The 15,999-nt window shown below is 43.7% G+C and overlaps 1 protein-coding gene across 1 annotated transcript in view; it reads right to left on the bottom strand.

The window, feature by feature from the left end:
• Nucleotides 1-15,999, bottom strand: part of SLCO2A1 (solute carrier organic anion transporter family member 2A1) — a 403,388-nt gene that overhangs the window by 198,389 nt on the left and 189,000 nt on the right. Inside the window, exon 2 of the mRNA XM_069213584.1 lies at nt 5,568-5,705. Within this exon, the coding sequence (XP_069069685.1) occupies nt 5,568-5,705 (138 nt within the window). The remainder of the gene's footprint in view (nt 1-5,567; nt 5,706-15,999) is intronic.

The raw sequence follows: 15,999 nt of genomic DNA, 5'->3' as shown, positions 1-15,999 counted from the left end.
CTATTTTCACTGAAACCTTTAAAATTGCATATCTCTAGGTCTACTGAGTGGACCTTTGTTGTTTTTGTCATATTTATTCAAATGAGTTCTATTTTTCTAACTTGGTATGGGATCCTTTTTGTATGGTGTTTTCACTTTAATATTGTTTCACATTTTGCACAAGTACTTTACACATAGCCTCTAAGTTGTGTCTGACTACTCTGTGCCAAGCTACTAGGCAGTTGAGCAGAATAATTTACAATGGCTTTGCCTCATCTTGACAAGGATTGGGGTTACTGCTTGACCAGGTCTCACATCCTGGTCAACCAACAAACCAATTTCTTATAATAAGCCTCTTAGAATCATATAATCACTCTTGGAGCCTGATGCTTCAGTGGATGGGTGTGAAAATATAGCATGCATGGATTTTGCTCACACAACATTCTGCAGATGTAATGAAATCATCAATACATTAACTGATGAGTTAAAGTAAAATCATTTTATCAAGGCCGATTGCACGAAGGTCTGTGGGCTTAATATTCATACATTAATATTTTGATCATAAACAGTTTTGTTTTTATTTCCAGGCAGTGGGAGTCCTTATGCTCTTTTTGATGAAATAATATAGTTAGATGTGGGTCTCTGTCAATCAAAGAAGGTCGAGAATCCATGTTGCAGTAACTTGGCACTGCTGCAAAAGGTATAGACGCACATTTCTTTTGTAGCACGGCGTAAGAGAAACCGAATTTTGCCATAGTCCATATTACAGAAGAATTCGTGCACCAGGGCAAATAGGTGGGGGAGTCAAATTGTACGGATATAATACTGAGAAAGTAGTTTATATATGTGACGGGGTTTCATACAAAATACCACCTAATCATCCATAAAATTGAGCAAACTGTTCTTTCAATGTTTGTCTTGTCCACGGTCCGAACTTTCACAATTTGCAAGTGGAGAAAATGTGTTTCCTGTTTCTCATGAAGTAAACCGTGCAAACATAGTTGAAAATCACTGGTCAATTTTCTCCTGATGTACAAACTGTTTGCACCATGCCTGTTACAGAAGAAGCAAAAACGAAAAAAATATATTCCCGTTTTTTTCTTTTGCACCATACCAAATAGAAGGCCCTATAAATTGTAGTTCATACCTTAAAAGTCTGTCTGTCAAAAGCGTATTTATTTTCTGATTGGCTGTTGTATTATAGGATTTCTAAGAGACCAATTTAAGCACCTCTGTGGAGCTCATGAGGGTACTTGTCACTTGAAACCTGAACACTACACCAATGCCACCAAGCATGTTTACGAGAGTCCACGACATGGTGGGGCTTTACGTCTATTTTTCGAGTGTGTAGCAATCCAATGTATTTACAAAAGGATACAACTCACACTTCCAGATCATCCCGACAACCTGAGGAGACCTTAAATATTCATAAATGTCTTATGTGTTTACATTTGGTGGTAAGTGGATCATGCTGACAAAGTGGTGACAGGAGCAGTGGGTGGTGCCGGTGTCATTTTGCCATAACAGGTTCTTGGAATGAAGGGAAAATCTGCCAGCATGGCCGCTTGTCAGGTACTTGGCCTAAGCAAGCAAGGTGGTAGTGGAGATGACAGTAGATTGTGGGCATGTTTTCGAGTTGAAGATCCTCTCATTTCTGACGGAAACGCTGAATCTGGAGCAGAATCCACTCATTGAATTTCTTCTATCACAGAGACAGCATGATGGAAAACATTCCACTAGACAGTTCTCCTTAGGGATCACATTTTGGCCAGAAATCAGGTGACTTTAGGTAATCGTACAACAAGCCTTATGCCGTTTATGTGCTCCTCAACAGTGCAGTTGATACTTCCCTTTATTGTTTCTGAGTACAGATGCTTACAAACAGAACCATCATAAGGGGATAGCAGCCAGGGCTCTGGGCCACATGCCCTGCATTTACTCGGGGCACTGTGCTCTTGTTGCAACAGGTATGCCATAATTAAAAGCAAGTGTAATCTGCTCCTACACGATGAAGCTAACACTGCAACAACACTGGGCGGTGCCAAATTATGTGCTTCAGGTAGGATGGGTACCGCAAAACACTTCTGGCCCTCAGCAACACCAAAGCTTCTGACATTCCCACTTACAGAAAGCACACAACAAACTTGACATCCAAGCTCTTACTTCCTTTATTTCAGGTAGATGGGCTCCTCATGCGAAGTGATGCCTTTTTGCCTTAGGGCTATGTATGAGCTATTCAATACTATGGGTGGGCAGTAACCTCTGCTCAACTGGTGGAGTTAACAGAGTTTTGCGCACTCCGCGTGCTGCTTGAAGCACAGAGTTTGGCAAAAACTCCACTGACCGATGTGTGGAGGAGTTTACCACCCAATAGAGTCTCAGAGACAATTTCTCTGTGGTGCTTCTTATTCACCATAACCCTAGGGTTTCTCAGCCCGCAGATATCAAAAGAGTTGATGCTCACTGCTTGGGTCTGTGCTGTCTAATCCCATTGATTTGTGGGTTTGACTTGTTTGGGGCTTTTCTGAACACAACATGTTGTGCACTTGTCTTTTGGAGGCATAGACCTTTGCTTGCTTCCTACGCCTGTCTGGTTACACTTCTCTCTTCCTCACGCCGGAGTTTGCCCTGCTCCCTCTGCCCCTCCGTGTGTAATCAAATCGCAGCCAACCGTGCTGAACAAGCATCTGCCTGGCACCGCTGCAACATGGCCTATGGCCACAGCCGCCTCTATTTCTCCCTTGCTTGTATCCCTCACCATGCTTTAAAAATGCCACCAAAAAGAGAAGATGATTTTTAAAATTCCTGACCGGTTTTTTTCCACACGTATGTAATGGTGATGCAGTAGTCTTAGCATCGCGGGGAGGGCGCATGAATCTTGCTGCGCCAAGAGAATGCAGTTGTAAGGTGCTGCAGGCTCGATGGCTTGCACTGCTTGTTACTGCTGAAGCTCCGACATAGCTGGTGCTGCATCAGACATCTGCACTGGCAGTGCACAATCCTGACCTCGCTGTGTGAGGGGATGGCCTTGGGCGGTTTAGTTAGGCAGAAAATGCTGCAGCTGCATAGTTCCAGTGGTCCTGTCTAGTATATTTCAGGATTTCTACAAATTGGTCTGTACATGTGCATGCTATTGCTGCCACTTTTAAACAGTGTGTCTTCATCACAAGTAGGACAGTAGGCCTCAGTATCTGCACGATTGGGAGTTAAATGCTTTGCACTGTACTGCTCTGTGGATCAAATCATAAAGAGTAAGAAGGTGTTCTACAATGCATTGTTACTCCTCACTGAAGACGGCGTGTTGAAACTATACCAGATGAATGTGCACAAGCTTGTATGGCGAAACTCCATGGAACTCCGATGAGTTTTCAGCTAACTTGGTGGAGTTCCACGACGATAAACACCACAAGTTCCGCCCACCCCTATTCAATACTTTTAAAGCTTCATGCAAATGTCTATTTGCTTTTTAGGTGCAGCCCTTACAGTTCGTGGTCAAGCAAGCATAAGTGCCTGGTGATAGCTCTGTATGCTTTTTGTGTTATGTTTTTACTAGGGTTTTCATAATAAGCATGCATTGTGAACATTCCTCTGGCTTGTTTCTTTGGCTACATCAGAGCTTAGATATTTTTCACAGCCGACTGTAAGAAACTTTAAAAATTCAGCATTACAGCTGCCATTTTTTACTTCTTCGTGTAGCCCTTCTATCCCTCTTACTCTCTTACACCAATTTTAAGATGATGTTAGTGCATCCATTTTTGTCAGAGCTTAATATGTAAAAAAAAATAAAAAAGAAACAAGTATTCCTTAGGAGATACCAATGTTTTCTTTGATTCTACATCACTTCAGTTTCTTCCACCACCTTACTCTCCCTGCTTCTTTATCTCACTCTTGCAAGTTTTTGGGTGTCACATGACAGCACAGCCATCTGCAAAATCTATTGTTACCGCTGTTTTAAAATATACACAGGGCTGGAGTGGGGTCCATCTAGAGGAGGAGTCCTCTCTCCCCTCATGCTTACCTCAGACTGCTGGCTGTTTACTGTATTATTCGGCCACCTTTGGAGTGGGTGTTTTACAATGGAAAGTAGATTGTAGTGTCTCACGACATAGAGCTCTCCCTGGGTGGACTCAGTGAAAGAATTACGTATTCACTTGAGAGGTGTTAAGGTGTGGCTCTTAGTGGTTATAAACTAATGATAAGTTCCAGCTTGAATGTTGTACACTGATGAATAAAGTCATTGACTACGAGCTCAGCATGTGGCGTGTTCTTGCGCATGTTCCTGGCTGGGGAGGACACAGCACAGGCTATATTACATTGCAGAAGAAAAATGAATTAGAGCACATTACATAATTTTTATTACAGATGCATTTTGTTAGGACTCAAATGCAGGGCAAACCTATTGGCTTTACCAATACTTGTTTATCATTCCTGCTGTCTCCTATGGTCACTCCTTTCCTATATTTCTCTTCCTTCTCCTTTCCCCCTTTGGTGCCTGTCTCTCTGTTGCTTCAGGGCAAAGTCTGATGATGAAAAATAAGGCATAGTCTTTAAAATGAGTGCCAGTTTCCACCAGGAACAAACATTTGGACAAATTAAGCACTGATTTTCAGGATGCAGTTTAAATATTCATTGACTCTAATCCTTCTGTATTCTTGTATTCTATAAACTGTTTTTACTGTGGTTTTCCAATGGTGTCAGGGTTTTTTATAATGCTAAGCCATGGCAAGTGGTTTTGAAAAGAAATCTTTCTCTGACTGGGAGCCAATGTCAGCATGTCAGTATTAAGCTTTTTCAAACAGGATACTAGTCTGATGGTAGAGAACAATTGGAAGCATTTGACAAACGCTGGCTGGAATGACAGCACACATCTTACTACAATGGTCCAATTGAGAAAAAGCAGCCGTATCCATAGAAATGAAAGTAGGAATATATTCAAAAGTATTCTCATTTCAATTTAATAATAAGTTTGTTTGATTAAAAAAAAAGTATTTACTTTTCATTTGCATTCATCAGATAAATTATCGCTTATTCTGTAGTCTAAAAACTGTAAACTATAAAATCGTATTTTTGAAGAAAAATGTAAACTTTGCACTTGTATAGCGCACTACTCACCCATTTGGGTCTCAAGGTGCTGTACTCATACTGCTATGGAACCCATCCTGGCTTTTCCCTGTGAGGCACCCACTCCTGGGCACCCCCAGGGTGAAGCCAGGCATCCAAGCACTGTTGGGGACGTTGTGGAGATTAAGCAAGCTATTGCCCAGAGTGGGACCCATTAATTAGATTAGGCACCGGAGGCGAGAATTATCTGGTCCAAGGGAATTGAGCCCAAGACCTGCCGAAGCAGGACTTGAACCATGGTCTTGAACCAGATCTCTGCTTCAGGGTCTGCCGCTCTAACCATTGTGCCACACTTCTCCACAAGATAAAGAAGATATGTGAAGATTGTGAGTATTGTAGTTGAGTGTGTGATCGAAAACAGAAGCTTACCTTAGTGCTTGGGTGCTAACGCTGAGTCTTTCTAAGCACTTTTGATCTGCAGCCATCTTGTGGACCTGCTGTTGCATGGTCCCACTGACCTTGCTTACCTCATGTAGACTGGAGATGAGGCCAGAAGAGAAGCTGGAAAGGCCGAAACGTTTCTCAATGGTGGTCAAGCTGCTCTTGAAGTATGCACTGTAGAGGAGCTGAGACAGCTGCAGGAGTCCGTGGCACAGTACAAAAACCTGCGAGGAGTACAGCAAGAGAAAGAATGGCAATTTAGATGAAAGCAATTGCAAAACTAAAGAAAGCACACTATGCCAATCAACATTTTGTCAGGATTGCATAGCACATCCCTTACAGGACATATTAAGGATTAAGGGGCCCTGGGTCAATGGCAGCTCTTTCAAGCCCTCTTTGGCCAAGTCACTGTCAGAGCACAAGCACACTGGCCCACATTCTAAATGTGTTTCCATCTAATATTCAGGAATAGTGATGTGTTTTCATCATTGTAGCAGATCAGCAGCTCATTGAAATTACTGCAAATAATCTCTGTGATACATTCTCATTTCTCATATGTGAGGTCCAGTTTTGATCTAAATGAAACCTTTCTATGGATGTTGCATGAAACATAAACACACAGAATGTCTGTAATAGACTCTACGACATCACCCTAAATAAGAATAAATTAAAGGAAAACGGCATTTAAAACAATCTTTTTAAGAGTTACTCAAGGTCGTCAGGGTAAGGCTCTCTGCAGAACAGAGCTGGCTCTATCAAAGGGCCCTCTGAAAGGCTGGGGCCCTCGGCCAGAGCCCACTGTGCCCATGCCTTAAAACGTCTCTGCCTCCCTTCTGTCTGCTACCGTACTGCCAATGGATGTTAGGCTTCACATGTGTTGGTAAAGTGCCTGTTTGTGTAACCTCCGACCACCAATTATTTTGATCTCTTGTCCTTTTTAGCAATGACTGCCTTCGGTGTATATTTATTTGTGTTATTCGTTTATTCTAATGTAATTCAGGTTTCCCTTTCTCAAAACTAAGGTTCAGTTATCTCTCTTATTAAGGACTGGTGATAATTCAAAACAAGTGGCCGAGTTTTTACATTGGCTCGAGTATCTGTTACATAATGCATTAGGAATTAATTGTGCTGATTGTGCATATGTTATGAATTATTACATAAGCAAGTTATTAACAAGAAATAGTGGGGTTAGGGCCCAGTATTGCAAAGGAAGATAAGCTGTAGATGATGACTGAGACAAACAGGAAGACCTCATCTTATTTGTAGATGTTTTTGTGGTTTTGTTTAGCAAACGTTCTGCACCAAAATTGTACAGCAGTAATTCCTCCGAACTGTGTTGGGTCTTTGCCATTGTGTCATCGGCAGTTATCTCCATAGTGACTTCCTTCTTGGATGTACCACCTCCATCCTTAGGGCAGGCCCTGTCAGTCCCCCGCCCATTCCTACCCAAAGCAAACAGTCTTGCCATAAGCTTTTGTGGGACAAAATTACTTGTTGGGCCCCATCCCAATTAGCGTCCAATTAAATTTCGAAAAATGTGTGGCAAATCGTGCATTTTGAATCAACATGTCCAGAGAGAGTTTAAATACTATTTAAGGTGGGGCATATTTTCATTAATTTAGGAGACAAAAAAGTTGTATCGGGTACAAGTGATCTTTAAATTATTTTCATTAATATAGAACTCTCAAAGTGCCCTAAGCCAGGTCTGGTTTTCACTTCGCATTCTGGTACTGATAATTAGGAAAAGCTACAAGTACCAGGATAAAAAGAAAACGAAAACACGAGAACTAAGTGATCTGTGCACAGCTGCAATGGGGCAACCAGGCAACTGTGTTATTCAACTTCACTTGGGGCAATACAGGAGGATTCCTCGCCATCACAAAAATGGACATTGATCTATCTTCTCCTTGCTACAAATAGTTTAATTTTCATAAGGCAGGATTTCTAAGAGATAATGTCTGCCTTGGATGGCAATACTCACACTCAAATAGAAAATGTGCAGGGCGCATATCAGATATTTGAAAATTGTTTCCAGATTTTGATATTCTATAACATTTCTGTTCTGTTGGATTGCAAGAGCAAGAGTACTATGCCTCGACTTCAAAAGCTTACTTGTGGTGGAGGAAAGTCCTGCTGTGTGAAAAGCGCCCTGGTTTTGCCGCTCCCCCACCAAAACATTTCAATCATTGGCATAGCATAACCCCTATAGCCTCCTGTTTGTACACCGTTTGTAAGAAGAGAGGACAGCACCATACCTTAGTAGGCATGGCTCTCCCTTGCTCTCTCCCTCCCATGCAACGCGCTGCATCTTTGTAAATCCATCCCATTGCCTCTTTCTGTCTCTAGACGCAAGCTCTCACCCACATTCCCTCACACTGTTATGCACTCTCTCGTTCTGCCATTAGTGGACCTCTTCAAAGAGGTAAAAAGAGAGTAAAGCTAAAGGAAACAGGTAAAAGTTAATTCTCGCTCTTGAAGCTGCCTGAAGTAGATCTGAATTGGTGTCTTTGGTTCCAACTGGATGGAACTGATTGAAACAAATAGTTGCCAACGAGCCAAGGTGTTTGAGGCCGATTAGAGCCAGTGTGTCAAATCAGGCTTTCCGATACTTGATGCCAATCCTCCAATGATTCAACCTACCAGTCACAGGAGTCACTCGAAATATTTCAAACCATAATTTTAATGATTCGAAACTTGGTTAAATTCAAGCACTTCACGGTCCGCCTGGCCATTTGCTACACCATCACCCCATTTAAGAATCTACAGAGGGTGTCACCATCTTCAACACCTTTCATCTACCAGATGATGGCCTACAGGTATGACATAAAAACACTGTGCATTGGAGAATTGTAGCATGAAGACCTTAACTATTACAGCTGGTGTAGATTTTGGATTGATAACAGTTAAGTACAATATGCTCTGCTTATGGTTAGTACCGTACTATTCAAGCATGTTAACGAATGATTAAATAAAACATGTTATGGCCTTTCCTCCTTCTGAGGTCAAGAAATTGAGACCATTCAACATGGTAGCGGTAGCACTTTATTTAAAAAAAGAAGAACTTACTGTGGGTAGTAACTTTATTAGAAAAAAAGTGAAAAAATTGACACAGTTAAAAAATAGGGAGACACTGCAAACATGGAACTGCGCCACTGCATGGCAAAACAAAACGAAAGTTGATCGAGCATGTATCTATTTTTGTCTCCTCACAAATATTTTTTAGGTACATCACTGGTACTTCCCTATCCCATGAACATTATTAACACAGCAAATGTCAAGGGGATTTAAACTCGAACATTTATGACAGCACAACATTGTTCCCTTTCTGTTGATGCCACCGTCCAATAGATTTAGAAAGGGAAGTTTTGACTCCATCATTTTTTTGTCAAGAACTCGTCTGTGGTCTGAACACACTATATAATTTTGTCGAGATAAAGGAGTGACACACCCGTCTGTTTTAACTGTCTGGCAATACCTGTCAAGTCATTTTCTTTTCACACGATTTACCCATTGCTACTAATGCATATGAACGCTGAGGAATTCTGGGGCAGAATTTTGGAAAGTGGCGCTGCACCAAGTGCAGTGCCACTTTCCCTGCACCCCTTAGCACCCCCCTACCGCCACGATGTGTGCGCCGTATTTAAAATATGGCGCACCATGGCACAGGATAGGGAGCAATAGTGTATTTTTTTATGACTCTATTGATGTACTATGCAGGAGTAGCGCCAATATATTGGCGCTACTCCTGCCGAGTACATAGGGGCCCATTCCCAAGAATGGAAGACCCCTTTTAACACCTGCTCTTGAGCAGGCGTTAAAAGTGCGTAATAAATGGCACAAGGAAATCTCATAGATTTCCTTGCACCATTTTACCGGCTCCCCTAACGGGGAAACACCTCCTTCACATACATTATGCCTGGTGCAGTGATAATGTAGCACAAAGGGTTACAGAGTGGCGCACTGCATGCATTGCGCCACTCTGTAATTAGGGCGCAGGGATTTTGGCCTCGTTGGGCCACATTAACGTCAAAATAAATGACGTTAATGTGGTGCAAGGTGGCGCTAGGGGCCTATAAATATGCCCCATAGTTTTGTTGTGTGAACCCCATTCTGGGACATGCTGTGGTATTTCAATGTTTTAAGATAAGGCCATCTGTTCAAGAAAAGACAAGGAGGCAGATTTAACAGCCCCTAGAGTGTCACTTTTTGTGACATTCCGGTGGCACTAACCACTGCTCCATATTTACAAGGAGGTGTAACACCACTTTTTTGTGGCGTTACGCCTCCTTGTAAAAATGGGCCCCTCCGACACAGTTTTCTGCGTCAGAGGGGCGTGCAATGGGTGTTGCTGTGAGCGCTCACCGCAACACCCATTGCTGTTGACACTGCCTCAGATTTACAAGTTATCGTAAACCTGAGGCAGCGCCAAAAACTAACGCCACCCCAAGAGTGGCATTAGCATGGCACAACGAGGAGGAATTATTTTATTCCTCCCCATTTTTTGCTTTTTCTATGTGTGATGCATTCTACAGCACACATAGAAGAAGCAAAACGCCATGGATGATTGTTTATAAGCAGGAAGATGTTCCTTCCTGCACATAAACAATCATTTCGAAATGACTCTTTGGTACCTCTTTGTGCTCTGCATTTTGCAGCACACATAGAAGTGCCAAATCAACATAATAGATTGTTTATGTGCAGGAAGGGACACCTTTCTCACATAAACAATCTATCCGCTCAACGCAGACACCCTTCCATTATGGTGCAAGGATGCCTACGTTGGTACAGGAGGAAACGCAGGGCTGCACTGTATTCCTGTAAATATGGCGCATACCTGCGTTTCAAAAGTGCCACAGCATGACACTGCTATTCTTAGCGCAGCACCGCGCTGCACCACTTTAGCTTAAATCAGGGCCAAGGTGTGAGCAGGTAATCATTCTGTATTTTTTGGGTTTCAACACTACCATCAAGCATATTTTCAGTAAGTTGGGTGACGTTTAAAAAGTTTTTAAGTAATCACAGGCTGATTGCTACTGTTCAGGAATAATATATTTCAAAGTAAACACAAGGAAGTTACACCTCTAACAGTTTTTATGAAAGAAAGATCCATAAAATAGCAGAATAATACAAATGTCGAATGTGCCTCTGTTGGACCTGGCTTTTTGACAGGGTCATCCCCAAACTTTTTGCCTCCTTCCTCCTATTTTTTCTGACCTGTTGTTGTTGGCTTTTGACCTCTGGGCACTTTACCACTGCTAACCAGTGCTAAAGTGCATATGCTCTCTGTGTAAATGGTACTATTGATTGGTTTATCCATGATTGGCTATTTAATTTACTTATAAGTCCCTAGTAGAGTGCACTATATGTGCCTAGGGCCTGTAGATTAAATGCTGCTAGTGGGCCTGCAGCACTGGTTGTGCCACCCACTTCAGTAGCCCCTTAACCCTGTCTCAGGCCTGCCATTGCAAGGCCTGTGTGTGCAGTTTCACTGCCACTTCGACTTGGCATTTAAAAGTACTTGCCAAGCCTAGAACTCCCCTTTTTCTACATATAAGTCATCCCTAATGTGTGCCCTAGGTAACCCCTAGAGCAGGGTGCTGTGTAGGTAAAAGGCAGGACATGTACCTGTGTAGTTATATGTCCTGGTAGTGTAAAACTCCTAAATTCGTTTTTACACTACTGTGAGGCCTGCTCCTTTCATAGGCTAACATTGGGGCTGCCCTCATACACTGTTGAAGTGGCAGCTGCTGATCTGAAAGGAGCAGGAAGGTCATATTTAGTATGGCCAGAATGGTAATACAAAATCCTGCTGACTGGTGAAGTCGGATTTAATATTACTATTCTAGAAATGCCACTTTTAGAAAGTGAGCATTTTTTTGCACTAAAATCTTGTTGTGCCCTTCAATCCACGTCTGGCTAGGTTTAGTTGACAGCTCCTTGTGCATTCACTCAGACACACCCCAAACACAGGGTACTCAGCCTCACTTGCATACATCTGCATTTTGAATGGGTTTTCCTGGGCTGGGAGGGTGGAGGGCCTGCCCTCACACAAAGGACTGCCACACCCCCTACTGGGACTCTGGCAGACAGGATTGAACTGAAAGGGGGCTTGGTGCATTTCTTAGACACTCTTTGAAGTCACCCCCACTTCAAAGGCACAACTTAGTATAAAACAGGGCCTCTGCCCTACCTCAAGAGACACTTGCTGGAGAAGAAACCTGAACCAGAAACTACATCCTGCCAAGAAGAACTGCCTGGCTGCTCAAAGGACTCACCTGTCTGCTTTTCCACAAAGGACTGCTGCCTTGCTGTTGGCCTGCTGCCTTGCTGAACTGCCTGGCTGCTCAAAGGACTCACCTGTCTGCTTTTCTACAAAAGACTGCTGCCTTGCTGTTGGCCTGCTGCCTTGCTGAACTCTTGTCTGGCTGTAAAAGTGCTCTCCAAGGGCTTGGATAGAGCTTGCCTCCTGTTCCCTGAAATCTCAGGACCAAAAAGACTTCTCTCTTCCTCTTGGACGCTCCGTGCGCCGAAATTTTCGACGCACAGCTTGTTCCGCGGCAAGAAAAACGCCGCACACCGACGCTGATCGACGCGACGCCTTCGGGACGACCGAAACTTTGATGCACGGCCTCGCAAGGACAACGCCACCCGACTTCCCGGGAGAAATCGACGCGACGCCTGCCGTGAGATCGAAACTTTGACGCACGGTCTCGCAAGGACAACGCCGCCCGACTTCCCAGGAGAAATCGACGCAAAGCCTGCCGTGAGATCAAAACTTTGACGCACGGCCTCGCAAGGACAACGCCGCCCGACTCCCCAGGAGAAATCGACCCAACGCCTGCCGTGAGATCGAAACTTCAACGCGCAGCCCCGCAGAACGACGCGCAGCCGGAAAACAAGCAGGAAAATCCACGCACAGACCCGGGACATCTGGTACTCCCCGCGAACCACAGAAAGAGACTGTCCGCGTGCCGGAAAACGACGCACGACTCCCCGCGTGGAAAATAACGACGCAAGTCCGTGTGTGCTGAGGAGAAATCGACGCACACACCAGTTTTCCACGTACCTCTTCTCCTGTGGCCCTCTGAGGAGATTTTCCACCAGAAACCAGGTACTTTGTGTTTGAAAGAGACTTTGTTTACTTTCTAAAGACTTAAGACACTTTATATCACTTTTCAGTGATATCTTTACAAATTCATATTGCAACTTTGATCGTTTTGACCTGAAGATACCCAGATAAATATTATATATTTTTCTAAACACTGTGTGGTGTATTTTTGTGGTGTTATGCTATGGTGTTGTATGATTTATTGCACAAATGCTTTACACATTGCCTTCTAAGTTAAGCCTGACTGCTCGTGCCAAGCTACCGGAGGGTGAGCACAGGCTGATTTTGGATTGTGTGTGACTTACCCTGACTAGAGTGAGGGTTCTTGCTTGGACAGAGGGCAACCTCACTGCCAACCAAAAACCCCATTTCTACCAGCCTCTTAAGGATTTTGGGTAAAATGAGAGTCTACGGCATCTGATATTATCAAGGCAGACACTCAAAAATATCTATCTGTGGGTGATACTAATTTATTTCTCTAGGGTGTGAGTCCTAAACTTTTATGACAGGTCTGAGGCCATATACTGCTATCAGTGCAGGAGGTCTCTCCTAATGTCTTCCACTAATGTCATCACAGCTGGGAAACTTGCCTGTACCAGACCCTACTGGAGTGGGAAAAGGTGAAGTCACCTCCGAAACTATACCTCAGTCTGCCAAGCCCAAATCATATAGGTTCCAGCAGCCTCCTAAAAGCTATTGAACTCTGTTTATGTCTTTTCTGTTAGGTTTGAAAAAAAGGAATAACATTCAAAAAAAGAGCTGGAAATCTTTGAATAAAAAAACCATCAGAACCCATCCCTAATGTGTCACTAATGCAGGAATTTCAACGTACCTGCTACTTATTTATGATGGTATTCTTCTCCATAGAATGGCTATTACTGGAGTATCAAAACCATATTCATGTAACAGAACATGACAGGCTATGGTAGATGGTCTGGTGGGGATCAAGAAAGATCTACTGTGCCTTCTTACCGGTCTGCCTGGATCATAAGAGCCACAAACTTGAGGTGACATTCAGTAAATCATTCAGGTCCCCTTATTTCTTACTGGTTTGTTTTTGGATTGAAAAGAATTGTGGTAATACTTCACCCCTTTGCTTCGATTGAAGGCAAAAATGTAAGACTGAACAAATTCCCAACCCCCCACCCTATCCCCTCATCTTTGCTCCTGGCTAGGTGTTCTACTCAAATGATACAATGTATTGTCTTTGTTTTGAACCTTCTTTATTCAGTGCATTGTAAGCAAAGGTACTACTTAGGATCTTAGGATCAGTATGTCAGGAGTTAGCAAATAAATTAGAGGATTGGTGAGCCTTGCAGTGGTCGTCCACAAACACTTTTCCCTTTCTGGTTTCACCTGGAAGGAGAAGCCAGAGCATGCTCCAGGGGATCTCTCGCTTTAGTCTAGTTTGGTGGCTCACTAATCAGTCACTATCTAAATATTGATTAGCAGTGTGTGTGTAGGTCTGTACTTCAGCATACCTGTGCACAAGTCTGTGTTCATCTGTGTCTGTTTATGTCTATGAAAAGCACAGAATTAATCAAATACCCTCACGTCAGAGAACTGCTCCATGTGTGAGGTAATTTGTTGTGACATAGTGTACTGGCTGAAGACGGGTTGGGATCTGAGTTTGGAGTAGTGAAACAGATGTGTGTCAGACCACGTATGGGGAGCTACATCTCGTAGGTGCTACACCCACCTTGCTCTGTCTGTCCTCCTCCCAGGCTCGATCCTGATTGTAAGTTCCCTCTTTCTTATCAGGAGTAGCGTGAATTAGGCTCAGATGCAACTCAGTTAGCCACAGAATATCCCAAATCTTACCCTTCTTGGTATGGAAAGTTCTCGGGTCTTTTCTATTCCACTTTACACTTTGGCAGCACTCTCCTGCATTCGCAAGAGCTGCAGCTCACCAGCAGTCTCTGTTGTTTAGTTTCTTAGCATGGGTGCAGGGCTGCATTTGGCAGCACATCCGGGAAGACTGTTGTTCGTGGTACAACTGCTTGTATGGAGTGGGCCCACTATGATGGGTGCAATTGCTTGTCTGACAATCAGCAGTCCTGAACAAGGTGCAGTCCCAAACAGACCATAGGTGGGAGTAGTCTGAGGTGGTACCTTCATAATTGTCAGTAGTATCTCACTCTTGAGTTGACTGAATAGCTGCTGCAGCCCCAACTGGCCTTTAACACTTCAGTAGATGTAGCCCCCATGGGCCTTAGGCACATTTGCAGATCCAGCCCAGCTCGGGCCTTCAGCAATTTAGCAGTTGCATCACTGCACAGGCCTTGAACCATTCGGCAGATGTAGCCCTGCATGGGCATCTAACAGTTTTGCAGATGTAGCCCTGCATTGGCATTTAACTGTTTGGCAGATGGAGCACGCAAGGGCCACAAGCTATTTAGTAGATGCATTGTCGCAAGGCCTCTGATGCTTGCAATTAGACCACTAACAAAGCCTTCAGTAATGACACAAGCAAGGGGTCGTGATTCTTGCCCAGACCCAAAGGGAGAGGGCCTCAGGCACAAGGTTTTCATCAAGACACTTTCATTTAGGCTGCTTCTTCTAGGCATCACACAGACAACAGAGACACCCTAGACCATGCTCTTTCTTAGCAGTATCTCCTCCTGCAGGGCCAGGATGTTTCCTTCCCTCTCTCAGCAGGCAGGAAGGCTTATAAGTGTCTCAGGACAGAGGTACATCTCATCGAGCAGGGGTTCCAGACCAGGGGGGGTTGTCTGTGAGGTAGACACCTGTGCCGGGTGCACTGCAGCCCTTTGAGTACTCATGGAGTGCTCACTTCCTAGATCCTAGAGGACTTGAACAAGGAATAAAGTTGGGTAATTTGGGTCTCACCTTTGTACACAACTTTCAGACAGGAGATGTGGATTCACTGTTTAAACTGTTAAAGCAGCTTGGGTGGGTCTTCCTTCAAGCCCCCTTTGCAGGTTGTCCTGCAGAGACAGCCTTTTTATAGAGTGCTGCTTCTCACAGCATCGTTGTCTCCATTCCATTCTAGAGCACCAAAACAGAGGAGCAAAGAGATGTGAGATTTCTGCACCTGGCTGCCATCAGCCAAGTTGGAGTAATTAGGGAAAGACAAATGGGCAGGCATCACCTAAAGGCTTCTTCACGTTTAACAAAAGAGTCTATTTTCCTTCCTCCCATTCCTCTCATCTACCAAATGGCAGTGTTCAAAAAGATTAATCATCAGCTCCTGTGGTTCTAAAAATTCTGGACCCATGTAATTTACTTTGCCACAACAGTACGATTTTAGTATCAAAAGACCGATAATGACTAGTACACTAAGCATGAGCATTTTCGCTCAATTCCAGCAGCATTTTCACCTCGAAATCGCCATTTTTGTCCTGCACTCGTGGCTCCCATTTTATACACGACAGCCATTTTAAAAGTTG

This window comes from Pleurodeles waltl, chromosome 11, assembly GCF_031143425.1.
Source record: "Pleurodeles waltl isolate 20211129_DDA chromosome 11, aPleWal1.hap1.20221129, whole genome shotgun sequence".
NCBI lineage: Eukaryota > Metazoa > Chordata > Amphibia > Caudata > Salamandridae > Pleurodeles > Pleurodeles waltl.
The sequence above is the reverse complement of the archived record's forward strand: the minus strand, read 5'-3'. Positions and strand labels throughout refer to the sequence as shown.